The sequence below is a fragment of the Capricornis sumatraensis genome, chromosome 20 (genome assembly GCF_032405125.1).
Source record: "Capricornis sumatraensis isolate serow.1 chromosome 20, serow.2, whole genome shotgun sequence".
In the NCBI taxonomy this organism is placed as follows: domain Eukaryota; kingdom Metazoa; phylum Chordata; class Mammalia; order Artiodactyla; family Bovidae; genus Capricornis; species Capricornis sumatraensis.
This window is the reverse complement of record NC_091088.1, coordinates 13,615,065-13,642,840: the sequence shown is the minus strand read 5'-3', so window position 1 is coordinate 13,642,840 and position 27,776 is coordinate 13,615,065. Positions and strand designations below refer to the sequence as shown.

The 27,776-nt window shown below is 48.1% G+C and overlaps 1 protein-coding gene across 1 annotated transcript in view; it reads left to right on the top strand.

Annotated features, from left to right (window-relative positions):
- LOC138096156 (polycystin-1-like protein 2) overlaps positions 1 to 27,776 on the top strand; it is a 101,389-nt gene that overhangs the window by 29,085 nt on the left and 44,528 nt on the right. The window contains exons 9-19 of the mRNA XM_068992233.1: positions 1,906 to 1,955; positions 3,647 to 3,764; positions 5,718 to 5,925; positions 7,945 to 8,065; positions 8,764 to 8,905; positions 10,005 to 10,181; positions 12,818 to 12,963; positions 13,898 to 14,083; positions 17,664 to 17,795; positions 18,455 to 18,637; positions 27,030 to 27,154. Coding sequence (XP_068848334.1) covers positions 1,906 to 1,955; positions 3,647 to 3,764; positions 5,718 to 5,925; positions 7,945 to 8,065; positions 8,764 to 8,905; positions 10,005 to 10,181; positions 12,818 to 12,963; positions 13,898 to 14,083; positions 17,664 to 17,795; positions 18,455 to 18,637; positions 27,030 to 27,154 — 1,588 coding nt within the window. The remainder of the gene's footprint in view (positions 1 to 1,905; positions 1,956 to 3,646; positions 3,765 to 5,717; positions 5,926 to 7,944; positions 8,066 to 8,763; positions 8,906 to 10,004; positions 10,182 to 12,817; positions 12,964 to 13,897; positions 14,084 to 17,663; positions 17,796 to 18,454; positions 18,638 to 27,029; positions 27,155 to 27,776) is intronic.

The window sequence follows — 27,776 nt, the reverse complement described above, 5'->3', positions numbered from 1 at the left end:
GTTGGTAGGCAGCCAAGAGTAGATGTCACTGTCTGAAAGTTTGCCTTGAACATGTTTGCCAAAACTTTTCAGTAGCAAGAGGCAGAAAAGCAATTCAGACTGGCTCAAGTCAAAAGGAAATTTTATCAATTCTCAGAAAAGTCCAGGGTTTAGGCACAGCAGGATCCAATCACTCAATGTCTTCAGAAATCTGCCTCTCTCCATCTCTTTCCATCTCTTGATTCTATGTTGGCTGCAGTCTGAGTCCCTCTTCCTAAGTAAGTAGCAAGATGGCCCCAGGCTTCAGTCCTTAACCCCGAGGAGAAAAAGCATCTCTTTGTTGACATTTCCACCACAAGTCCTGACGCTGCCTCTCACTTGTCCCAGCTTGGTTCATGGTCCCTCCTAGACCTGCTGCTGAGGCCAGGGGGAAGTGGTACTCAGGGCATACCAGGGTCACACGTCCATCCCGGAACCTAATGTAGGATCAGATCCACCCACAGGACTGAGAGTGTTGGAGGGATGCTCCCCCAGGGAAAAAACATCACCTGTAAGCGCTGTTATCAAAAGAAGGTGGCAAGGACACCTGGAGGGGAGGGAAAATATGAGATGTCCATTCTGCCCCACACATGCCATTTAAGGCCCAGAGAGGTTAAGTGACTTTGCAGAAGTCACTCAGTTGATTCATGGCAGGACCAGGGTAGCAGCTATCTCTCTAAATTTCTTTATTCAGGGACCATCTTCCTTCTTAAGGTTAAGCAAGTTCTCTGGGTCTAGCATTTTAGCTTTGCTTTGTATAATTTTACAGACCTTCAAACTTATCATTGTGAGAATGAGAATTTACTGAGAGGGAATTTTTTTAAAGATCAGTAATACTTTGATATGAAAATATCCAAGCCACCAGGGCCTAGTGAATCATATGGAATGACCAACTCTAAGTGCTCACCTTAATCACTACACTTTAATTAGGCAGTAATCACACTCACATTTCAGTTATCTTCAGAGCATATCACCTGAGAGGACCTGCTCCATTTTTAAAACACTTGACACACTAATGTTCTTTATGGATGAACAGATGACAAAGCAATTATATATAGCACAGCACTCAGTCTTCTTGGAGCTTTGAAAAATAAGGGTTGCCTTCAGCCTTCTTTACAGATGTGTACGCTCAGTCGCTCAGCTGTGTCGGGCTCTTTGCAGCCCTATGGGCTGTAGTCCACCAGGCTCTTCTGTCCATGGCTTTCCAGGCAAGAACACTGGAACAGGTTGCCATTTCCTACTCCAGGGACTCTTCCCAACCCATGGATCAAACCTGCATCTCTTGCGTCTCCTGCATTGGCAGGTGGGTTCTTTACCACTAGTGCCACCTGGGAAGCCCACTCTTTATGGATGAAGCATCTGATACTCAGTAACTAACCTGTCCAGGTTCACACAGCTGGTAAGAGGCCAATGAAAGGATCCAGAAACACACCATGGTGTGCTGAGTCCAACTCCTACCAGACTGCCAGATCAGCTTGTACCCATCTCTCCCCATTCTGCATTCAGTGAGGTCAACTTGGCATCTTGAGCTCTGCCTTTATGGGATCATTTGCACCACAGAAATAATCCACAAGCACTACAAATCAGAGCTCCCACCCTCACCCTTCAAGTGCTAGGTAAACATTAATAGAAAACAGTTGCATGTCTGACCTAAATATTGAGTTCTACCTGCACTGGAAGCTGTCTACCTCTTTCTTACCTACAAAAGCAGTGTCTCTGGGCCGGTGGCAAACATGACGGTTTTGCTTCTGACCTGTTTCCTATGACCCGAATGTTTGCTATGTGTCCCTAGATTATTTCCAGAGACAGGCAGATGCTCTGACTCTGCCCTTTGGTGACCTTATAAACACCACCAATGTTTGACACCCATCCCCACTGTGTTCACAGCTCCTTCCAGTCTCCAAGAACCACCTGGAACAAAGGTCCAGAGAAAGAATGTGAGTATTTTTAAAAAAAACACTTAACCTTACAAGAAAAAAGGTGTCTAAGTACTCTGTTTTATTGGGGTTTGGGCCTTTCGGGTACTAACAGCAGAGCACTAGCAATTAATGAGGTTTCTTCTGTTTAAAAAGAAGCCCAGAAGAACTGAAATCAAATGAAGCATGCTCTCTAACCACAACAGCACTATGCAATAAGTCAATAATAAGTCATCTAGGATATGTAGATAACTATCAGACATTTTGGAAATTAAACAGCATATTTCTTTAAAAAAAAAGATCAATGGATCAAAGAAAAAAATCAGGAGGATATTTTTAAGCATTTATAAGTGATAATGATAACACAGCCTATCCAAATATACGGGACGCAGCTAAGGCAATGCTCAGAGGGAGATTCATGGCTTTTAACGCTTATTTTAGAAAACAGGCCCAGGTTCTTTAGTGTTTATAGCAAGACCAAGTCTTGGATTCCTTGCTGTTGACTTTTTTCTTGCATTCATTTGTTCAACAACAAGATTTTCTGTGCCTCTACAATGTTCAACGTTCAGATATTAGGGGCTGGGGATACATTGGTGAATAAACATATGTGTGGTCCCTGCCTTCATGAAGCTTAGTGGGTTGAGACTAACAAATCAGCAAAGAATTAATAATTGTGATGTGTCTAACTAGAATCAATAGGGTGTGGTGACAGCAACTAACAGACAGTGTAAGTGTACTATTAAATGCGACCAGACAAGACCTCTGAAGAAGTGACGTTTATGTGGGGACCTGAAGGTAGGATAGTCAGCCACCCTGTTAGGAAGAACAAGAGCTGCCTGGGTGCATAGATGAGAGGGCTCTGAGGCTGTGTCAGGGGAGGAGGAGGATGGAGGAGATTACAGAGATGGGCAGAGGCCAAATCACACGGGGTCTCGGGTGCGAGGGTGTTTGGGTTTTATTCTCGGCCCATGGAGACCCCTGGGGGTCGAGCTCTGTTGCAGCCTCCTGATATTCCCAGGCCAAGCCCTCTGGGCCTGAGCTTTCAACAGGTCCAACCAGAACTGATCCTGGAGCATACTGCACTCCTGACCACTCCTTTCCTAGAATCCATGTGCTCTCTGTCACCGCCCGGCTCACCCTCCCTCCTCCTCCCAGAAGCCTCCAGGGTCCTGTCCTCTGGGAAGCTTACCCCAACACCAGCTGTCTGCTGTGTAGAGCTGACAGCTCTGCAGCCTCTCTGCTCCAGACACAAGAGGACGCACATCACTATTATTCTCACTTGATATGCAGCAACCCCAGGAGTCAGACACGATCAGAACCTCCAGGGAAACAGACTCAGCCTACTGCCTCCCTCATCTACGTTCTCGTGATCCTCTGAGTGCCCTCTACTGCAGCAGTTAGCACTCTGCGTTTTAATCCTTGGTCTTCTGGTCTGTCCGTCAGAGGAGACATAAGGGCAGGGGCTGGGTCTCTCTCTGTTCCCGTATCTCTAGGCATCAAGCACAGGACCTGGCCCATAGCTGCCACTGCCAGCACAGCTGAATGTATGATGAACCCTTAGCCGTCAGTCCACACCAGGCCAGTGACTTACCTGGTGATCCATCCTACTCCACGCCTTACACTGTAGCCATCTCTTGCACAGACTGCTCTGGGGTGGAAGGTGGGGTGCCAGCTGTGGAGGGTATCTCACTGGCCAGCTGCTTCTTCTGCAGAGAGACAAAGGGAACGTGGAGCTGTACGTGGAACCTGGTCAGTACTTGGATCCTTTCACCACAGTGACCCTGGGCTGGCCCGATGGGGATGAGGACTTACGCTTCCAGTGGGCATGTGGTAGGTGGTCTCAGAGCTCTGAAACATCTTATCTCATCACAAAGCAATGGACAGCGGTCAGCTTTTGCTGTTCTTAATCTTCACACCTGGATTATTCATGCGACATTTTGTGTGCCTTGTATGTGCCAGAGACGGTGAATTCCATGGAAATGGGAGGTGCGGGGAGCAGTGGCCTTGAAGGCAGGCAACCAGAAGAGGCACTATCTATAGAGAATTTAGGAACAATAATTAGACCCTAAAAGTCAGTCTGCTTTTTTATTATTGCCACAAATAATGTCAGTGGTAAAACACTCCTCTCCTCTTGAACTCCATCCCTCTTTTAACCTCCACGCTTTTGGTATGACACAGTTTAGAAAAAGGAAATGATGAGGCCTTTTCTGACAAAATTTTTTTGTCAACCACTAGCACCTATTTTGGAGAAGGCAATGGCACCCCACTCTAGTACTCTTGCCTGGAAAATCCCACGGACGGAGGAGCCTGGTAGGCTGCAGTGCATGGAGTTGCTGAGTCGGACACAACTGAACAACTTCACTTTCACTTTTCACTTTCATGCATTGGAGAAGGAAATGGCAACCCACTCCAGTGTTCTTGCCTAGAGAATCCCAGGGACGGGGGAGCCTGGTGGGCTACTGTCTATAGGGTTGCACAGAGTTGGACACGACTGAAGCGACTTAGCAGCAGCAGCAGCAGCACCTATTTTTAAGAAGTGGTTGTTCTCCTTTTAAAAGGAATAGCTAGCTAAGTGTATGTGCTCAGTTGTATCCGACTCTTTGTGACCCAATGGACTGTAGTTCACCGTGCTCCTCTGTCCATGGAATTTCCCAAGTAAGAATATGGAGTAGACTGCCATTTCCTACTCCAGGGGAATCTTTCCAATTCAGGGATCAAACCCGCGCCTCTTGCACCTCCTGCTAGCGGGCAGATTCTTAGATATATCCTACCTATGGACACACTCCTTTAGAAATAAAATGAATGCCATTCATACTGTACATATTGCTTTTGTTAACCATTTTTTCCATCGAACAAAATACCCTAATATTTTTAAGTCAATATATTCTTCTGCACCTTGATTTTTGTAACTGCATAATAGACTGTCAAGTTGCTATATGGGCATTTACTCACCAGTGCCCTCTTTTTGGACACTGAGTTTCTTTTGAATTATTTGCCCTTAAAAACAATGCTATAATGAACATCCTTGCAATGTTCAATTTTTATTTGCATCTGTGATTACTTTCATCAACAAGTTCCAAAGTCATGTAATATTTGAAATCTTTTGATATGAATTGGCAAGTTTCACAACACCCTTCAGCATGTTCATTCTTATTATCTGAATTAATAGAGGATACAACAAGTATACACTTTAGGTGACTGAGCTGATGACCCGACCCCCAGGCATGTCCTGTGAATGACTACACATTGAGGGTGGTTGGGGTAGTGGATAAACATTGATCAACAGAGTTGAAGGGCAAAGATTTACTGAGCTGATATAAAGCAGGAGATGATCTGCAGCCTCCCAGATGGAGATTCATCCTCCCTGGTCCCCAGTGTACCCCCAGAGACAGACAGCTGTGGACAATCCCTTACATCAAGAACAAGAAGACGCCTTGAATGTTCTCCAGGCGAGGCTGTTTATCCTCTCAGCGCCTCTCCAGCTATAGGCTGTCCTGCTCACCAGTGCAAGTCACTGATGCGAAACAAGCCAACAAACCCTGCAGGTTTGCTTAGAGTTTGGGGGAAGCAAGGGTCATTTTCCTAAAAGCATCATTCTGCAGCACCATTCCTGCAACCTGAAAGTGAACCAAAAAAAACGCCCCAAATCTCTATTTGGAGCCAATTTTCTTATCAATGACCCATTTCTTCTAAAAACCCAAACCAGAAGGTAGCCACATGTGTTAAGTTCAAGGTTCCTGGTGGATCGCAGTGTTGACCCACCTCTCTCTCTCTCTCTCTCAGGGCGCTGCTGGGCCCAGTGGAGTGACTGTGTTGAGAGGCAGCTGCTCCGCACAGACCAGAGGGAGGTGGTGATTCCACCGTCCTGCCTGCCGCCCTCGGACTCTGCTGTTACCCTGCGCCTGACAGTCTGGAGAGGCCCGGAGCTGGAGAACCTGGGGGAGCAGTGCCTCTATGTGTCCGCCCCCTTAGAACTCAGGCCGCGAATCAGGTGGGGGCGTGAGAGCAAACTCCAGCAGGGTTGCCGTTCAGCCAGGGTGTTCTGACAGTCAACTCTGGTTACACTGAATAAGGGGCAGGGTTCACACTGGTGGGGAAAACCAGGCCCTGTCTCCGTTCTCTCTGGAATCACTCAGTGGTCAGTGATGAATCACACAAAAGAATGGAAGGAGAGAGTGTACCTCCATGACCCAAAGGCTGCTTCAGCACAGATGCAAAGACGGAAGAGGAGTGAACTTGGCCAGGAAAAGGGGGCTTGAGAGAGAAAAGAACAGCAAAGGGAGGGAGCATAGAACAATCTAAAAGTGAAAGAGGCTGGTATGGCTGAAGCACAGAGGAAGAGCAGGCAGGGGCTAGCTCGGCAGGGCCTCGAGGGTTGTGTGAGACGCATGACTTTGGACTCTATCCTAAGAGTTCTGGAAAGCCACCAAGATGTTTAAACAGGCTGGGAATGTGAACATGTTTTGCTTCCAAACACTGGTAGCTGGGTAGAGAAGCAGCTGGAGTGGGTGAGAGAGGACTCAGGGAGACTGCTTAAGCTCATGCAGGAATCAAGAGGAGAGTTCAAGGTAGCAATGACTGCCAGCTGGGTCCCTGAAGGAAGAAGATGGCTCACTCGAACTGGGCACTGATGGGAGCTGGATAAGGGTTGATTTACAGATGTGGGCAGGGATAAGAGGACCAACCATGGATGACCATGGAGGCTGCAAGAGGAAGCCACTGTCCCTCTTAGGACTTCAGGGGAAAGAGGCGGGGATGGCATTCCTGTGAACCCCCAGGGGAGCTGCAGCTGCGGGAGAGGTGCCCCTGGAAGGAGCTGGGGCCTCAGCCAGAGGAGCACGGCCTCTGTCAACTACAGGCCATTTGGTGAGGAGCAGGGAGAGTGGTGAACAACTATCCCAATGCTCCCATCGGCTAGGCCCAAACAGAAGAGAGAGAGTGTTGGAACCTGGTGATGCAATTTATGGAGCTCAGTCCTGGGTACACAGAGCCACAGAGTTGACAGTAGCGGGCTCCAGGGGCAAAGGGAGAATGTCCGGCCCACTAGTTCTAGGGTAGGGAGATTATTCAGCTACTATGAAGCTCATATGGAAAGGATTGGGAATGGGCTAGACACAGCAGGAGTCAAACTGACCTCTCATTGACTCAAGAGAGGGAATATGACAACACAGAGAAGGCCTAAGACTCAGGTCAGGATGTGTGGGCCCATGTTCCATCCCCTAGCCAGGATGAATCACATAACCTCTCTGAGCTCGGTTTGCTCATCTGTGATATGGGAATGCTGATAGGGTTATGGTCAGCACTGAAAGCCAATAAAAGTAGGACATGGCAGGTATGCTGCCAAATCATAGCGTTCATTGGAGCCGGAGCTCCAATACATTGGCCACCTGATGTGAAGAGCCGACTTGCTGGAAAAGACCCTGATGCTGGGGAAAACTGAAGGCAAAAGGTAAGAGGGGGCAGAGGATGAGATGGTTGGATGGTATTACCGATGGACATGAATCTGAGCAAATTCCAGGACACACTGAAGGATGGGGGAGCCTGGTGTGCTGCAGTCCATGGGGTCGCAAACAGTCAGACATGACTTAGCAACTGAACAACAATTGATCATTATTAGAACTATAAAGAATCATGGAGATTGATAGCTCTCATCCCCTCACTTTGCAAGTGAGGAAACTGAGGCTCAGACAGGTTAAGTGACTTGTGCGAGGTAGCCTTTCATAAGTGGCGGGGATGAGATTGGAGCCTGGGGTCCTGTTAGCCTCCTGCACTTTTCATACTGTTATCCTGTGCAGTGAATGGAATGGGGATTCAGGCAGACACAAACTGCTCCATCTCCACGACCACAGGCATGTCCCGGTTTGGGTTGGGGAAGGGGCTGCTTTTATTCTGCTTTTACTTGAAAAAAGGCTGTTTCCTCCTTCTCAAATAACTTGAGAAGAACTGGACCAAGCAAGGTGGCTCCTCAGACTAAGGATCTTCCCGGCCCCATTCTCTGTCTCCCTTTCAGCTGTGAGGAGAACTGCGGGCCCGTGGACGCCAGCAGGGACGTTATGCTGAAGGTCACCATGGGGGACAGGTCTGCAGCAGCCATGTTCAGCTGGTATTTGGATGACACCCCACCGGCGAAGGTGAGGATACTGGCAGCCTCGCAAAAACAGAAATGTCTTCCCACTTTGACTGACCAGACCTGTGTCACGCTCCCAGGACTGAGCTGGGGGTGGGTCAGTCCACTCAGCCCGTGGAATAGGAGTCAGGGGCTGGGGGCACTGGCCTGCAGAGATGCAGGGGAGCAAAACCAACAATAAACATCACAGCAGATGCCACGGGGGCCCCAGCCATCCCTCTTACCAGGCTGATCCAGGCCTCCTGCAGTGCTATGGGGAGGCTGCTGGCCCATAACCGTGGGGGTCTAAACAGCCAGCCCCCCAGCGTTTGAGTGCCACAATTTCTGTGGCGCAGCTTATGCTCCAGAGCTCCCCATGACACCAGGCTGAATGAAGCTGGGTGCCTCCTAAAACCGCTTCTTTGCCTCGTTTCCTTTTCTCCCCACCTCAGCTGCCCTCTTGGTTTTCCCTGGGAGCCTTCCCTTGTAAATGCCCTGCACATGAACCCTCGTCTCAGGCTCTGCTTCCAGGGAACCTGACTGAGGACAGATACCCCAACATGCTGGGGATGAGCATTTGGGCTGACCTCAGGGAAGGAGCCGGTGCTGCTGTCCATCCATCAGAGACAAATCCGAAAGGCCTCCCCAGCTCAGAAGCCACTGCCCGGGGGGTCTGGTGGCCTGGCTGCAGCCTCAGGGGTACTGGGCTGTGCTCTCTTTCAGGCCGAGCCTCTCCCTGAGGCCTGCAGACTCCAAGGATTCTGGCCGCGTTCTTCAGTCCTCCTTCAGAGCAACACCTCCACTCTGCTGCTCAACAGCTCCTTCCTGAGGATCTGCGACCAGGCCGCCCGGATCAGGGTCACAGGTGGGCAGGCTCCTCCAGTCTGTCACAGACCCCACCTCTGGCAGAGAGTGAACTGAGAGGGAGCCAGGGGTGCTGAGACAGGGCCAGCACACATAGGCTCTGGTGTGAATCCCACCACCACCACCTTCTAGCCGGGAGACCTTAGGCCAGAGATTTGAGCCTGTTTCCTCACATGCAAGCAGGGCAATAGAAAGGTCTGCCTCTGAACTGTACGGCGCAGGCTGAGCGACACGACACGGGTGGTGAAAGCAGACCGTCCCGGGGTGCAGTCTGCATCCTGTGAGGCGATTCAGCACTTCTCACTGAAAACAAGTGCCGCACAGCAGAATGTAGGCTCTCAGAAAGATAAATAATGGGGTAACTATTCCTTTTCAGATCAACTCCTTTGATTCAGTATTTCTCAAAGTGGCTCATAGGCCACTCGCCCAGGATAACCTGGTACTATTTTAAATTACACATTCCGGGGTTCACCCCAAACCTTCTGAATTAAGTCTGGGCCAGGGAATTCATTTTAATTGATTAAAATTCTGTATGAACAACTCTTCCAGGCATGCACTGTTTTTGAAAACTAGGTGATTGTAACAGGTGGTTTGGGGTGTCGGTGCAGGTTAGCTGGGGCTCTTCATGGTGCTGTGGGAGCCCTTGGTTTGGGGTAGGATCTTCCTCCTTCTAGGTCCTGATTGTGGCCCTTCCAAGCTTGGTCTCTTGGGACAAAATTCTTATTTTCCAATATTCTTCCTCCTCACTAAAGCCCTGTGAGGAAGCTATTGCTATTAGCTCCACTTTACAGATGAGGAACTGAGTCTCAAAAAGGTCAGAGCCAAGGTCACATGGAGAGTAAACGGCAGGACTAGGATTCTGTCTCTGTCCAGTTTTGCTGAGTGAGACCCTGGAATGCCCTGCCTGAGGTGTGAAGGGTAGGGGTGTAGTACTTAAGATATGCAGATTTCTGAGCCTTACCCCCAAATCTCCAGAGAGAGGCTCTGGAGCAAGGCCTGGGAATCTGCATGCTAAACAAGTTCCCAGGAGACCATGAGCCATGGTGGAGTCTGTGTGGCACACACAGCCCCTAAGCACATCTTCTGTCTTCACTCCCTAGCAGTGACCGGGTGTGCCTACGGGGAGGACACCTATGTGGTCAGCTCCCTGCCTCCCCTGGAAGTGCCCACCTGCACCATTGCCCCAGAGGAGGGGACCATCCTGACGAGCTTCGCCGTCTCCTGCAGTGTCTCCACTGCCCTGGGCCCCCTGGAGTACTGCTTCTGCTTGGAGTCAGGTACCGGCTCAGGACTGCACTCACCCCTCACTCCTGGGCTCATTCCTCTCCAAGAGCAGGCACCTCTCTCTCTCTCAGAGCTGCAAAAAATGTGTTCTGTGGGTGAGAGAGGTTTGCAGGATGACCCATAACCCCCACCCCAGGCCCACTGACCCAGCATGGCCCATCACTATCTCCTCTGCAACTATAGAGGCCAAAATGACCTCTGTCCTGGCACGAGGGACATGGGGAGGATGAAATGGAGGAGGGTGTGCAGAAGTATGACTACCAGGACACCATTCCTTAGTACACTCTGGGAGGAGCCCTGACTCCTGGAGCTCCTCAGGACTAACATGGCCCAGCTCACAGAATCATCAGTGATGCTGGAGAGCCATTTTGGAGAGGCAACAGGGAGTGGGTGATGTCACAGAGCATGCCAGGAGGAGAACCGCTTGCCAAGGTCCACAGGAGGAGATGCCCTGGCCAGCGCCCTGTCGCTGTAGCCCCCACCCAGGACTGCTGCGGGGCATCCTCAGGGGAGACAGGAAAGCCACCCAAGGTGCCTCTGCTCACCTGGAATGGGGGTGGCTGGTTCTTGGCAGGCTTATCTGAGTCCTTGTCTCTTCCCAATGAACTTCAGCATTTTATGACCCTCACAAGAGCTCTTGAAAATGTTCTAGTCAGACTGGGACCATCATCCAAACCGAGGCTCCAGGAGTGTTGCTGGAGGGCTCCCCAGTATCTAGCATTAAACACCACAATGATGTAAACTGGACACCTTGACAAGGTGAAGGTGGAGGGGAGCTATCGTCAGATCATGGGGTGTCCTTCAAATAGATGTGGAATGCATGTCTGTGACTGGGTCTGAGCCTACAGGGAAACAATTCAAGGACGGTAAGTAGATTTCATTTCAAATCTTTGTCTCCCTAAATGAAGACACCCGGCCAGCTGCTCCAGTTCTGACTGGTTATTCTGTTATAGTTCCTCCTTCTGCCTGACACAGGTGAGCAGGGGCAAGGAAGCATGACCAATATAAAAATGAATTGGCAATTGCAGTTCAATAACTTTGTGACTGTTTGCACACTACAATGAAGAGATTCCAATGACAGGCGAGTCCCCTTTAAGGACACAAGGATATTCATTCATTCATTAATTCATTTTTACAACAAATATATTGAATTTCAGGCTCTGTTCCAGGTCCTATATATAGTAATGAACAAAATAGAGAAAGTCTCTGACCTCACTGTATTTATAATCAGTGGTGGAGACAGCTGGTAAACAAAGACAGAGGATGGGAGGCACTGTTTTAGACAGAGCAGCCTGGGAAGACCTTTATACAGGAAGTAATATTTGAGGGAGTCTGGATAAGCTTTGAACCAGTTGTTAAGATCGTCTTCCTTTCCTTCTGCTCCTCTTTCTCCTTATTTTTGTAATTTGGTTTACCACTTTGAATTTTTCTAAAAAATCTATCGAGGGGGATTGTTTTTCTGAAAATCTTCATGGATTCTAGTAAGGCTATTCCAAAGTCACAGCAGCAGGTGATTTCCTAGGGAGGACAGTCAGTCAGTTCAGTAGCTCAGTCGTGTCCGACTCTTTGTGACTCCATGGACTGCAGCACGCCAGGCTTCCCTGTCCATCACCAACTCCCAGAGCTTGCTCAAACTCACATCCATTGAGTCAGTGACACCATCCAACCATCTCATCCTCTGTCGTCCCTTTCTCTTCCTGCCTTCAATCTTTCCCAGCATCAGGGTCTTTTCCAATGAGTCGGTTCTTCGCGTCAGGTGGCCAAAGTACTGGAGATTCAGCTTCAACATCAGTCCTTCCAATGAATATTTAGGACTGACTTCCTTTAGGATGGACTGGTTGGATCTCCTTGCTGTCCAAGGGACTCTCGAGAGTCTTCTCCAACACCACAGATCAAAAGCATCAATTCTTTGACACGCAGCTTTCTTTATAGTCCAACTCTAACATCAACACATAACTACAGAAAATATAGCCTTGACTAGACAGACCTTTGTTGGCCAAGTAAAGTCTCTGCTTTTTAATATGCTGTCTAGGTTTTCCTAGCTTTTCTTCCAAGGAGCAAGTGTCTTTTAACTTCATGGGTGTGGTCACCATCTGCAGTGATTTTGAAGCCCAAGAAAATAACATCTGTCACTGTTTCCATTGTTTCCCATCTATTTGCCATGAAGTGATGGGACCAGATGTCATGATGGTCATTTTTTGAATGTTGAGCTTTAAGCCATCTTTTTCACTCTCCTCTTTCACCTTTATCAAGAGGCTCTTTAGTTCCTCTTCACTTTCTGCCATAAGGGTGGTGTCATCTGCATATCTGAGGTTATTGATATTTCTCCTGGCAATCTTGATTCCAGCTTGTGCTTCATCCAGCCTGGCATTTCGCATGATGTACTCTGTATATAAGTTAAGTAAGCCGGGTGACAATATCCAAAGTCATAGCAGCAGGTGATTTCCTAGGGAGGACAGTGGATCAGCATAAACTGTCTTCTCCCGGGAAGTATGGAGGCCAAGAGTCCCTGACGTGCCCTCACGAGCTGTGGCTTTTGTGTCCTTGTCATCAGGCTCTACCCTGGTGGACTTACAGTCACGCTGAGACCTGGGAATGCACCCTTAATTATTCAGTGTCCATTTGCCAGGTTCCTGTCTATACTGTGGCCCTGAACCTGCCCTCCCATCAGTTTACCTGCCACTTGGAAAAGAAAGCAATGACTTCATGTTGACAGTGGTCATTTCTGTCTCCAATCACGTGGGGAGCAGACAGCAGACCCAGGCAGTGGTTAAGGTAAGTGGCAGCCACTGTTCCTCTACTGAGACAATTTCTTCTTGTTTGTTTTTTTTTAATTAACTAATTTATTTCTTTGCTTGGCTGTGTTGGGTCTTACTTGTGGCATGTGGGATCTTGGTTGCATCACGTAGAATCTTTCATTGTGGTGCATGGACTCTCCAGTTGTGGTGCACAGGCTTATTTGCCCGATGGCATGTAGGATCTCAGTTCCCCAACCAGGGACTGAACCCATGTCTTCTGCATTGCAGGACAGATTTTTAACCACTGAACCACCAGTAAAGTCCCTGAAATAACTTCTTGACTTGTCTGAACTTCACCAAGAGGGTGGTGGGGTTGAAAGGAGCCAAGGGCATGACCATATGAGGGTTTATTCATTCATTCCTTCAACATATATTTACAGAGCACCTACCACATGCCTGGTCCTGGTGACACAGCCATGGGCAAAACAGACCTGGTCTCTCCCTTTGTAGATCTTATGATTAGTGGGCGGTACAGGAGAAGGATCCAGGGGATTTGGGGTGGGGTGCCTGAGGGAGGTGGGGGCAGAAGAACCTAGAGATGAGTTAGACCAGTGCCTTCAGAGTTCAGAGGAAGGAGGACCAAGATCAGCCACTAGGTCTACAAGGAAGAGGTTGGATAAAATTTCAAGTCAGTTTCAAAGGTGAGAAGCCAGGTGGATGGAAAGACCTGAGGGCACAATGAGGAGAACAGTGAGAGGTGAAGTCATGACCTGCCCGAGATTTGCTCCAGGTGGCCATCAGCACAAGTGGGTCCACTGCCCTCAAGCCCTGGGGGGAGCGCCCATGCCAGGTAAAGCCATCCAGTCCTACTCTGCTTCACCATGTGCAGGCTGGGCCTTCAGGCTCCAGGTTGAGAAGAACTGGTGGGTTTAGATCCTCCTGCTCTGAGCACATCTCTGGTCTCCTGTTAGGTGGGACTTGGACACACCTGTGTGGAGGAGGAAGCATTCCAGGCCGTGGTGTGGGACAATGTCACCGCCATTCTGCAGGGTGGGCGTGGCCCTGAGCGGCTCTTCCAGCTGGCCAGGGCCGTGTCATCCGTACTGGACCAGGGGCCGGGCTCCAGGCAGCTGCCGAGAGTGGACACCAGACAGAAGGTGCTCCCAATGGACTCCTCTGTCCTTTTGCTGGGGTCCCGGGGTCTGCATGCAGCCATCTGGGGAGGGTAGTGGGGTCCATGGATCCATGGGGAAGTCTTTGGTGTCTCCCAAGTTGATGTCACGTCTCTCTTCCAGTACTTTCAGTGACTGACATAAAATGAAGTAACCTTTCTCTGCTCAGCTTCATGGAACCACAGGTTTCTAGGGTGGGAGGGAATTTAGAGGGTACCACTCCTGTCTCTTTCTGTTCAATTCAGTTCAGTTGCACAGTTGTGTCCAACTCTATGCAACCCCATGGACTACAGCACGCCAGGCTTCCCTGTCCATCACCAACTCCCAGAGCTTACTCAAATTCATGTCCATCGAGTCGGTGATGCCATCCAACCATCTCATCCTCTGTTGTCCCCTTCATCTCCTGCCTTCAATCTTTCCCATCATCGGGGTCTTTTCCAATGAGTCAGTTCTTTGCATCAGAAAGGGGATGAAACTGAGGCCCAGAGGAGAAAAGTGACCCCGTCTTGGTCATACGGTTCATGGTTTGATGCTGTCCCAGCTCTGTCACTTACCATTTCTATTGTCAGGCCCAAGACTGAAATTCTCTAAGCCTCAGTTTTCCCACCTGGAAAACAGGGACAATAATAGTATTTTCCTTACAAGGTTGTGGTGAATGTTCAGAGTTACATTCACTATAGCTATGAGTCAAATCACAGGAAAATTGCCAACATTCAAACAGCTTTAATTCATGAATATGGCCATTCCATGTGATACAACCTAGTATAAGCAACTCAGGCAGAAGGCACGGTTACTTCCACTCCCAGTGCATGCTCCTAGGTAGCTGCCTGCACTCACCACACACAGCGTCACACACACCTGCCGGGTGTGGGGGGCAGAGGACAGACTCCTCTGGAACCTGAAGGGTTTGATGAGAGCGCTGAGCACACTGCAGAGGATGTGAGCAGCTTTCCCAGGTCCACATTTCCAGTAGGTAGTGAAGATAAGAGCAAACCCAGGGTAGCTCTTCCCCTGCCCACCTCCGGCCCTCTCACCCCAGCCTTTCTCCCCACTTAGTCCCCCAGCCCCAACACACATGCATACAACTCCACCTGGCTCTCCTTCACCCTGAGCATGACTTAGATGCTTCCCTTTGGAAGGGAACTTCTTTTTGGATACTGTATGATCCTAAGCACACGGACTACATGGCCTGACCCCAGGTCTTCTCATGAAACACTGGGGTCCTGGTGACAGACAGATGTCAAGCTCTCATTGGGCAATGGAGGAGATTTTAAGGGCTCTGTTGAGAAAACTGGAGGCAAGTTTTCAGAAACAAACAAGAGAGGACACAGGACCCCAGGGGCTCACCCTGAAGTGACCAGCATCCTGAAGGGACAGCTGTGTGTGGAGGGGGCTCCTTGGTAGGAGTGGTGGTTTTTGAAGGATGAGGCTGGCAACCCTGGCAGGGAGGGTGCCTGCAACAAAGCTTCCTGCTCTCTCCTCCCGCCCTCTCGTCTCCTGCGAGTGAATCCACAGGCCAGAGGCCCAGCAGCCTGACATCTCCATGCAGGCAGCCTCCAGGATGGCGACCAAGGATGGGGAAGATCTGCAGAGGCAAATGTGAGATCATAACCCACTTGAGTTTCCCTCCAGAACATTCTGATACGAGTCCCCTCACAGACAGGCCTATTCTTCCCTCCACCCAAGTTGTAGCCTGAATGGGAGCCTGGCTGGCAGCAGACACGCTCAGACTCTGCAGCTGCTGTGAAAGACTGTTGCTTGCCTGCCAGGCTCCTCTGTCTATGGGATCTCCCAGTCAAGAAACTGGAGTGGGTTGCCATTTCCTTCTCTAGGGGTTCCTTCCTAACCCAGGGATAGAACCCTCATCTCCTGCATTGGCAGGCGAGTTCTTTATCACTGAGCCACCAGGGAAACCTGAAAGACCGTTAGGCGATTAGATGAGCAAGTTGTGAGTAGCAAGCAGGGCAGGAGGGTGAGAGCGAAAGTTCACCTCTATCTGTGCTCTCCTAGATGGCTGCTATGAGCCATATCTGGCCACCTATTTTTAAATTAAAAAGAATTTTAATGAAATAAAGTTAAAAATCCAGTTCTCTGGTAGCACTAGCCACATTCCAAGGGCTTAATATGTAGTTACATTTTGCAAGCGGCTATGTTACTGGACAAGCAAAAAGACAGAACGTTTCTATCAACATAGAAATTTCGATGGGGTGGTGCTAAAATTATATTCTTAGATTTTATCTGCCTCAACCAAAGCCAGCCCCTGGCCAGCCCCTGGTTAGGGCTTAGAAAGCATGTTCCCCTAGATGCTCCAGGAGGTCTGGCTTAAGGCTGCAGTGGGAGGGGGACTGGAGGGAGTCTTGTCCCCACTGCCCCCCAAAGCACACAGGGACCTATGCCTGCAACAAGCTCTCCCAGTAAGCCAGTTTCTGAATTTCATGCCATCTGAGTCACAATGAGACCACTTGTTTTAAAATAATGCCAGATTTTACAAATTTGATTTGAAGAACTGGAAAAAGCTTGAGACATCCTGTATTAGTTTCCTCCTGCTGCTGTAACAAATAACCATAAACTTCATGACTTAAAATGACACAAATGTCTTATCTTACCATTCTGGAGGTCAGGAGTGTGAAAGAAACAAGGTTCACTGGGGCTAAAGCCAAGGTGAGGGGCTTGGCAGGGCTGTGAGCTGTCTGGAGGCTACAAGCAAGAATCCATCTATGGGCTTTTCCAGCTTCTAGAAGCTGCCCCCATTGCCTGCTCCATTTCCAACACCAGCATCTTCAAGCCTCCGCCCTCCACGGCCTCCCCCTTCTCCTCCCGTCTTCTGTCTCCCCCTGCCACCTCCTCCTCCACCATCCCATCTCCTTCTCTGACTCTGACCCTCCTAGCTCCCTCCTTCAAAGACCCCCATGAAGACTCAGAAAACGAACATATGGTTGCTGGAGGGGGAAGGGATAGTTACGGAGTTTGGGGAGGTCATGTACACACTGCTGTATTCAAAATGGATAACCAACAAGGACCTACTGCACAGCACAGGGAACTCTGCTCAGTGTTATGTGGCAGCCTGGATGGGAGAGGGGTTTGAGGGGAGAGTGGATATGTGTATATGTATGGCTGAGTCCTTTCACCATTCACCTGAAACTATCACAACCTTGTTAATAGGCTATACCCTGATACAAAATAGAAAGTTAAAGTTTGAAAAAAATAAATAAAGGAGAAAAAAATCACAGGGACCCCTGTGATTATACTGGTCCCACCTGGTTAGTACAGGATATTCTCCCCATCTCAGAATCCTTAATTTAATCAAACCTCCACAGAGATTCTGCCCAAATGTCTCTTGTCATGTGAATAACATATGCACAGATTTCAGGGACTAGGGTGTGCCTATCTTTGGGAGGCTATGATCCTGCCTACCATACATCCTAGTAGACAAGCAGAGATCTATCAGCTTTGGAAGACCCCACATGAGCCTGGTCGCTTTCTCAGACCCCAGATCTTGCTGGGACAGCCTCATCAAGCCACTGGAATTACATTACCTCCCCCACTTTCCTCTGTCTTTTCCAAGGTCAGAGAGCACATCCTGGGGTCACTGTCTGTGGTCAATGCCACCATGGGGGACATGCAGAGGGTGCAGGAGCTGGCTGAGGTGCTGAAAGAGGTGACCCAGCGCAGTGAGGAGCTCACGCCCTTGGCCCAGGTGAGTAGTTCCCACCCACTAAGTCCTAACCTTTATTTCTGGGACCCTGATCATTCTTCCCACTTAACACATCCATTTGCTCGCACACCCCTTCTATCCATATACATCTATACATATACATTTCTGACCTTTCACTCATGTATCCATGTGTTAATTTATTCATTCATTTAACAAATGCTCCCTAAACGCCTAGTATGTGCAGGTACTATGCAATTCACAGAAAATTCAGCAGCAAACCCCATAGACATGGCTTGTACCTTCATGGCACTTTTAGGCCAGTGGGATGACCAGATACTGAACAAATAACTTCATAAGTACATATATGATTACAAAATTGGAATAAGTGCTGTGTCCGGCCAGTCAGTGAATGTTTACTGAATACCTACTATGTGCTGGGCATTGTGCAAGACACTCTGGGAAAGACTCCGAGATGGACAAGGTTACTGTCCTGAAGGAATTGAGCACATGGCAGGGAAGGAACACCTGGCTTCCAGTCCTCGACACAGGCAGTTTGTGTGACAGGCTCGGCCCAGATCTCCCCTGGCTTGAGTTCCCACATGCTCCCTTCCACCGCAGTGCTGGTCCCTGGAGGAGTTTGGGGGATGGTCTGTTCCAAGCAGGGCCTCATGCTGTTCTTCCTCCTCCTCTGGGTGAGCCAGCGGGAGGCCGGCAGGGCTCTGCAGCACGCCAGTGAGGGCCTGCTGGCAATGAGTGCCGAGGCCCACCCTGAGGACCGGAGGCGCCAGGCGGCCACCAGGGACCTGCTCCAGGCTGTGGGCAATGTGCTGGAAGCTTCCCTGAGGGACCGGTCTGAAGAGCCTGCACAGGCCAACGGCAGCCAGGTGGGTGTCCCGGCCCAGATGTGGACCTCATGCTAACCACATGCCCGGCTCACACCAGCGTTTCTAGGCGGATCCTTCTCCACTTCGTGCAGATGAGGAAACTGAGACGCGGCAGTTAAAGGCCCTTCTAGGAGCTGACAGAAAGGCTCCAGGACAGGAGCTCCCAGGAGGTGGAGTGGTGCAGGCAGGCCAAGCACAGGCTTCAGAGGAGGTGGCCTGAGTTGGAACTCTGCCTTTGTCACTTGCAAGCCTTGTGCCTTGGGCAAGGACACTTCCTGCAGCCTTATCTTCTCATCTGCATTAAGCTGACAAGGTCTGCTTCATCTGACTGGAGAGATCCTATACTCACTCTTGCAAGTCTGAACTCCTGGTTCACTTAGCCAAGGACACAGAGCATCTTTAGGAGAGAGGTCATTCCAGCACCCAGGACGTCACAGAACGGAGACACAAAACCCGTCTCCTGCTGCTCCACAGCCCTTTACTTTGTGGTACCACCATTCCATTCAAGAACTCACACATCCTCACGGTGGCCACACAGGCACACTCAAACACATACCCACACACTTACACACATGCACAACTCACATACACGCACACACATTCACACACACTGAGAGCCATCGCTTATACTTTCACATATACCTCAAAGCACACACTCCTGCATTTGCTCATACCTTCACATTCAGCTACACAGTCACACACAGACTCTCACATATAGTTGCAATCACACATAAAATCACATACACACACACTCATTCATGCTCAGATACTTATACTCCCATACCCTCAAGCCACATCTACTCAGACACACATCCACACACTTCCACCCACACATACCCACATCAGTTCAGTTCAGTTCAGTTCAGTTCAGTTGCTTAGTCGTGTCCGACTCTTTGCGACCCCATGGACTGCAGCATGCCAGGCTTCCCTGTCCATCACCAACTCCCGGAGTTTACTAAAACTCATCTCCATTGAGTCAGTGACGCCATCCAACCATCTCATCCCGTCGTCCCCTTCTCCGCCTGCCTTCAAACTTTCCCAGCATCAGGGTCTTTTCCAATGAGTCAGTTCTTTGCATCAGGTGGCCAAAGTATTAGAGATTCAGCTTGAACATCAGTCCTTCCAATGAATATTCAGGACTGATTTCCTTTAGGATGGACTGGTTAGATCTCCTTGCAGTCCAAGGGACTCTCGAAAGTTTTCTCTAACATCACAGTTCAAAAGCATTAATTCTTCGGCACTCAGCTTTCTTTATAGCCTAACTCTCACATCCATACATGACTATTGGAAAAACCATAGCTTTGATCAGATGGACCTTTGTTGGCAAAGTAATGTCTCTGCTTTTTAATATGCTGTCTAGGTTCAAAAGCACCAATTCTTCAGCACTCAGCTTTCTTTATAGTCCATCTCTCACATCCATACATGACTATTGGAAAAACCATAGCTTTGATCAGATGGACCTTTGTTGGCAAAGTAATGTCTCTGCTTTTTAATATGCTGTCTAGGTTCAAAAGCACCAATTCTTCAGCACTCAGCTTTCTTTATAGTCCATCTCTCACATCCATACATGACTACTGGAAAAACCATAGCTGTGGCTAGACAGACCTTTGTTGGCCAAGTAAGGTCTCTGCTTTTTAATATGCTGTCTAGCTTGGTCATAACTTTCCATCCAAGAAGCAAGCGTCTTTTAATTTCATGGCTGCACCCACCATCTGCCGTGATTTTAGAGACCCCCCAAAATAAAGTCTGCCACTGTTTCCCATCTATTTGCCATGAAGTGATGGGACCAGATGCCATGATCTTAGTTTTCTGAACGTTGAGCTTTAAGCCAACTTTTTCACTCTCCTCTTTCACTTTCATCAAGAGGCTCTTTAGTTCTTCTTCGCTTTCTGCCATAATGGTGGTGTCATCTGCATATCTGAGGTTACTGATATTTCTCCCTGCAATTTTGATTCCAGCTTGTGCTTCATCCAGCCCAGCGTTTCTTTTGATGTACTCTGCATATAAGTTAAATAAGCAGGGTGACAATATACAGCCTTGACGTACTCCTTTTCCTATTTGGAACCAGTCTGTTGTTGCATGTCCAGTTATAACTGTTGCTTCTTGACCTGCACACAGATTTCTCAAGAGACAGGTCAGGTGGTCTGGTATGCTCATTTCTTTCAGAATTTTCCACAGTTTCTTGTGATCCACACAGTCAAAGGCTTTGGCATAGTCAATAAAGCAGAAGTAGATGTTTTTCTTGGAGAAGGCAATGGCAACCCACTCTAGTACTCTGGCCTGGAAAATCCCATGGACAGAGGAGCCTGATAGGCTGCAGTCCATGGGGTCACTAAGAATCGGACACGACTGAGCGACTTTACTTTCACTTTTCACTTTCATGCATTGGAGAAGGAAATGGCAACTCACTCCATTATTCTTGCCTGGAGAATCCCAGGGACCGGGGAACCTGGTGGGCTGACATCTATGGGGTTGCACAGAGACGGACACGACTGAAGTGACTTAGCAGCAGCAGCAGCAGCAGCAGGCATTTTTCTGGAACTCTCTTGCTTTCTCGATGATCCAGTGGATATTGGCAACTTGATCTCTGGTTCCTCTGCCTTTTCTAAATCCAGTTTGAACATCTGGAAGTTCACGGTTCATGTATTGCTGAAGCCTGGCTTGGAGAATTTTGAGCATTGCTTTACTAGCGTGTGAGATGAGTGCAATTGTGCAGTAGTTTGAGCATTCTTTGGCATTGTCTTTCTTTGGGACTGGAATGAAAACTGACCTTTTCCAGTCCTGTGGCCACTGCTGAATTTTCCAAATTTGCTGGCATATTGAATGCAGCACTTTCACAACATCATCTTTCAGGATTTGAAATAGTTCAACTGGAATTCCATCACCTCCTCTAGCTTTGTTCATAGAGATGCTTCCTAAGGCCCACTTGACTTCATATTCCAGGATGTCTGGCTCTAGGTGAGTGATCATATCATTGTGATTATATGGGTCACGAAGATCTTTTTTGTATAGTTCTGCTGTGTATTCTTGCCACCTCTTCTTAATATCTTCTGCTTCTGTTAGGTCCATACTGTTTCTGCCCTTTATTGTGCTCATCTTTGCATGAAATGTTCCCTTGGTATCTCTAAATTTTTTTGAAGAGATCTCTAGTCTTTCCAATTCTAATGTTTTCCTCTATTTCTTTGCACTGAGGAAGGCTTTCTTACCTCTCCTTGCTATTCCTTGGAACTCTGCATTCAAATGGGTATATTTTTCCATTTCTCCTTTGCCTTTCACTTCTCTTCTTTTCTCAGCTATTTGTAACACCTCCTCAGACAGCCACTTTGCCTTTTTGCATTTCTTTTTCTTGGGGATGGTCTTGATCCCTGCCTCCTGTACAATGTCACGAACCTCCGTCCATAGTTCTTCAGATACTCTATCAGATCTGATCTCTTGACTCTATCTCTCACTTCCACTGTATAACGGTAAGGGATTTGACTTAGGTCATACCTGAATGGTATAGTGGTTTTCCCTACTTTCCTCAATTTAAGTATGAATTTGGCAATAAGGAGTTCATGATCTAAGCCACAGTCAGCTCTTGGTCTTGTTTTTGCTGACTGTATAGAGCTTCTCCATCTTTGGCTGCAAAGAACATAACCAATCTGATTTTGGAGTTGACCATCTGGCAATGTCCATGTGTAGAGTCTTCTCTTGTGTTGTTGGAAGAGGGTGTTTGCTATGACCAGTGCATTCTCTTGGCAAAACTCCACTAGCCTTTGCCTTGCTTCATTCTATACTCCAAGGCCAAATTTGCCTGTTACTCCAGGTGTTTCTTGACTTCCTCCTTTTGTATTCCAGTCCCCTATAATGAAAAGGACATCTTTTTGGGGTGCTAGTTCTAGAAGATCTTGTAGGTCTTCATAGAACCATTCAACTTCAGCTTCTTCAGCATTACTGATCAGGGCATAGATCTGGATTACTGTGATACTGAATGGTTTGCCTTGGAAATGAACAGATATCATTCTGTTGTTTTTGAGACTGCATCCAAGTACTGCATTTCGGACTCTTTTGTTGACTACGATGGCTACTCCATTTTTTCTAAGGGATTCTTGCCCACAGTCATAGATATAATGGTCATCTGAGTTAAATTCACCCATTCTGGTCCATTTTAGTTTGCTGATTCCTAAATGTTCATTAGATTAGTCAGTCTAACCACACGGACCACAGCCTTGTCTAACTCAATGAAACTAAGCCATGCCGTGTGGGGCCACCCAAGACGGGTGGGTCATGGTAGACAGGTCTGACAGAATGTGGTCCACTGGAGAAGGGAATGGCAAACCACTTCAGTATTCTTGCCTTGAGAACCTCATGAACAGTATGAAAAGGCAAAATGATAGGATACTGAAAGAGGATCTCCCCAGGTCAGTAGGTGCCCAATATGCCATGGGAGATTAGTAGAGAAATAACTCCAGAAAGAATGAAGGGATGGAGCTAAACCAAAAACAATATCCAGTTGTGGATGTGACTGGTGATGGAAGCAAGATCCGATGCTGTAAAGAGCAATATTGCAAAGGAACCTGGAATGTTAGGTCCATGAATCAAGACAAATTAGAAGTGGTCAAACAGGAGATGGCAAGTGTGAACATTGACATTCTAGGAATCAGCAAACTAAAATGGACTGGAATGGGTGAATTTAACTCAGATGACCATTATATCTAGCACTGTGGGCAGGAATCCCTTAGAAGAAATGGAGTAGCCATCGTAGTCAACAAAACAGTCTGAAATGCGGTACTTGGATGCGATCTCAAAAATGACAGAATGATCTCTGTTCGTTTCCAAGGCAAACCATTCAGTGTCACAGTAATCCAAGTCTATGCCCCAACCAGTAATGCTGAAGAAGCTGAAGTTGAATGGTTCTATGAAGACCTACAAGACCTTTTAGAACTAACACCCAAAAAAGATGTCCTTTTCATTATAGGGGACTGGAATGCAAAAGTAGGAAGTCAAGAAACACCTGGAGTAACAGGCAAATTTGGCGATGGAGTACGGAATGAAGCAGGGCAAAGGCTAATAGAGTTTTGCCAAGAGAATGCACTGGTCATAGCAAACACCCTCTTCCAACAACACAAGAGAAGACTCTACACATGGACATTGCCAGATGGTCAACACCGAAATCAGATTGATTATATTCTTTGCAGCCAAAGATGGAGAAGCTCTATACAGCCAGCAAAAACAAGACTGGGAGCTGACGTGGCTCAGATCATGAACTCCTAATTGCCAAATTCATACTTAAATTGAAGAAACTAGGGAAAACCACTAGACCATTCAGATATGACCTAAATCAAATCCCTCATGATTATACAGTGGAAGTGAGAAATAGATTTAAGGGACTAGATCTGATAGATAGAGTGCCTGAAGAACTATGGGCCGAGGTTCATGACACTGTACAGGAGACAGGGATCAAGACCATCCCCATGGAAAAGAAATGCAAAAAAGCAAAATGGCTGTCTGGGGAGGCCTTACTAATAGCTGTGAAAAGAAGAGAAGCTTTTAAAAGCAAAGGAGAAAAGGAAAGATATAAGCATCTGAATGCAGAGTTCCAAAGTATAGCAAGGAGATAAGAAAGCCTTCCTCAGCAATCAATGCAAAGAAATAGAGGAAAACAACAGAATGGAAAGATTAGAGATCTCTTCAAGAAAACTAGAGATACCAAGGGAACATTTCATGCAAAGATGGGCTTGATAAAGGACAGAAATGGTATGGACCTAACAGAAACAGAAGATATTAAGAAGAGGTGGCAAGAATACACAGAAGAACTATACAAAAAAGATCTTCACAACCAAGATAATCATGATGGTGTGATCACTCACCTAGAGCCAGACATCCTGGAATGTGAAGTAAAGTGGGCCTTAGAAAGCATCACTATGAACAAAGCTAGTGGAGGTGATGGAATTCCAGCTGGAGCGATTTCAAATCCTGAAAGATGATGCTGTGAAAGTGCTGCACTCAGTATGCCAGCAAATTTGGAAAACTCAGCAGTGGCCACAGGACTGGAAAAGGTCAGTTTTCATTCCAATCTCCAAGAAAGGCAATACCAAAGAATGCTCAAACCACTGCACATTTGTACTCATCTCACATGCTAGTAAAGTAATGCTCAAAAAAGTAATGCTCAAAATTCTCCAAGCCAGGCTTCAGCAATACGTGAACTGTGAACTTCCAGATGTTCAAGCTGGTTTCAGAAAAGGCAGAGGAACCAGAGGTCAAATTGCCAACCTCTGCTGGATCATCAAAAAAGCAAGAGAGTTCCAGAAAAGCATCTACTTCTGCTTTATTGACTATGCCAAAGCCTTTGACTATGTGCATCACAAGTAACTGTGGAAAATTCTGAAAGAGATGGGAATACCAGACCACCTGAACTGCCTCTTGAGAAACCTATATGCAGGTCAGGAAGCAACAGTTAGAACTGGACATGCAACAACAGACTGGTTCCAAATAGGAAAAGGAGTCTGTCAAGGCTGTATATTGTCACCCTGCTTATTTAACTTATATGCAGAGTACATCATGAGAAATGCTGGGCTGGAAGAAGCACAAGCTAGAATCAAGATTGCTGGGAGAAATATCAATAACCTCAGATATCCAGATGACACCATCCTTATGGCAGAAAGTGAAGAGGAACTCAAAAGCCTCTTGAGGAAAGTGAAAGAAGAGAGTAAAAATGTTGGCTTAAAGCTCAACATTCAGAAAGCGAAGATCATGGCATCTGGTCCCATCATTTCATGGGAAATAGATGGGGAAACAGTGGAAACAGTGTCAGACTTTATTTTTTTGTGCTCCAAAATCACTGCAGATGGTGATTGCAGCCATGAATTTAAAAGACGCTTACTCCTTGGACAGAAAGTTATGACCAACCTAGATAGCATATTCAAAAGCAAAGACATTACTTTGCCAATAAAGGTCCATCTAGTCAAGGCTATGGCTTTTCCAGTGGTCATGTATGGATGTGAGAGTTAGACTATGAAGAAGGCTGAGCGCCGAAGAATTGATGCTTTTGAACTGTGGTGTTGGAGAAGACTCTTGAGAGTCCCTTGGACTGCAAGGAGATCCAACCAGTCCATTCTGAAGGAGATCAGTCCTGGGGTTTCTTTGGAATGAATGATGCTAAAGCTGAAACTCTAGTACTTTGGCCACCTCATGCGAAGAAAAGACTCACTGGAAAAGACCCTGATGCTGGGAGGGATTGGGGGCAGGAGGAGAAGGGGACGACAGAGGATGAGATGGCTGGATGGCATCACAGACTCGATGGATGTGAGCATGAGTAAACTCCGGGAGATGGTGATGGATAGGGAGGCCTGGCGTGCTGCAATTCATGGGGTCACAAAAAGTCGGACACGACTGAGCAACTGAACTGAACTGAACTGAAATGTTCATGTTCACTTTTGCCATCTCCTGTTTGACCGTTTCCAATTTGCCTTGATTCATGGACCTAACATTCCAGGTTCCTATGCAATATTGCTCTTTACAGCATTAGACTTTACTTCCATCACCAGTCACATCCACAACTGGATGTTGCTTTTGCTTCGGTTCCTTCTCTTCATTCTTTCTGGAGTTATTTCTCCACTGATCTCCAGTAGCATATTGGGCACCTACCAACCTGGGACGTTCATCTTTCAGTGCCCTATATTTTTTTCCTTTTCATGCTGTTCGTGGGGTTCTCAAGGCAAGAATACTGAAGTGGTTTGCCATTCCCTTCTCCAGTACATACCCACATAAACAAACTCAAATACTTATATTCACACACAATCCTCCTCAACATGCATGTACACACTCACATTCACACATGTATACACACCTATCAGATGTATGCACACATGCATACATGGTCTGTCCTCTGATAGGAACTCCGCAAAAATGTCCAGCCCTCCTGGTCCTCACGCCTGCCTTGGCTTCAGTGAGGCCACATCTCCACTCAAGGCTTGAGCAGGGTTGGGGAGGAGTTTGAGCCCGGGTGAACCGCGCAATGGCTCCGCCTGTGACTTTCCATTTCTCCTCGGGTAAGACCTGGGCTGTGGGTAGACATCAGGTTCCAGTGGAGCAGCAGAGGCAGGCACACAATGAGCCTCCCCATGGTTCTGCGGCTTCCCCTTATCAACACGTGGCCTCCACAATTCACCACCCTCTCTGTGCCTCTGTCTCCCCGTCCGCCAAACAGGATGGTAAAAGCACCTGCTCACAGAGCTTGGAATCTTCTCAGGGCTTATGCCCGATTCCCTATAGCACCTGGTGCTTGGTGAAGTGCTTCCCATCCGAGTCTCTGCTTTGCTCCTGCTGAAGGCCCACACGAGCTTGGTGGCAGCAACCAGAGGTGGTATATGGAGACCGGCCCACAGCAGTGGTCCCCTGCTTCCTTTTCCAGATGGCTACAGTGTCTCGGCTGCTGGAAGCTGCAGAGCATGTGCAGGCTGCCCTCCTGCTGGGGAGACTGCCCGGGGGCCTTCCAGCCATGGTGACAACCTCCTCCATCTCTGTGTACACAAACAGGTAATCTGCTGTACTGTGGGTGACCCAAAAAGCTCATCCCCTGACCTGTTTCACTCCACATCCACATCTCAAGACCCTGGGACAGGCAGAGCCCAGGAGACCCACCTGGTGGGAGGCAGGGGGGTGAGTGATGGGACCTAGAAGTGGGAAGGGCTTTTCACTGTAAGGTCCCCATACTGGGTGTTTGTACAGCATGAGAAGGGAGGTGGTAAGTGCCACGTCAGTGTGGTAAGTGCCACCCATGTGTCTTGAGAGATGGGTCATATTGAAGGGGGCTGAATGAGGGGGACCAACCCACTTTTAACCTCACTTAGAGTGTATCTGGCAAGCCCGCTGCTCCGTGGACTATGGGACTTACTCAGAGTGTGTCTGGCAAGCCCGCTGCTCTGAGGATTATGGGACTTCCAGACACTCTGGCCTTAGGTGTTTCTCCGAGGAGTGCCAGCCTCCTTTCACTGAGCCCTCCTCCAGCACCTAGGGATGGCCTGCCACTTCCATGCCACCCCCTGACAATCGGGGGCTGGACGACACTGCAGGCACTGCTGGGACCCTCGGCACTGAGCACCCTCCCTTGGTTCCTCTGCCACAGATGCCTTCCTGGATCCCAGGGGCAGTTTCCCAA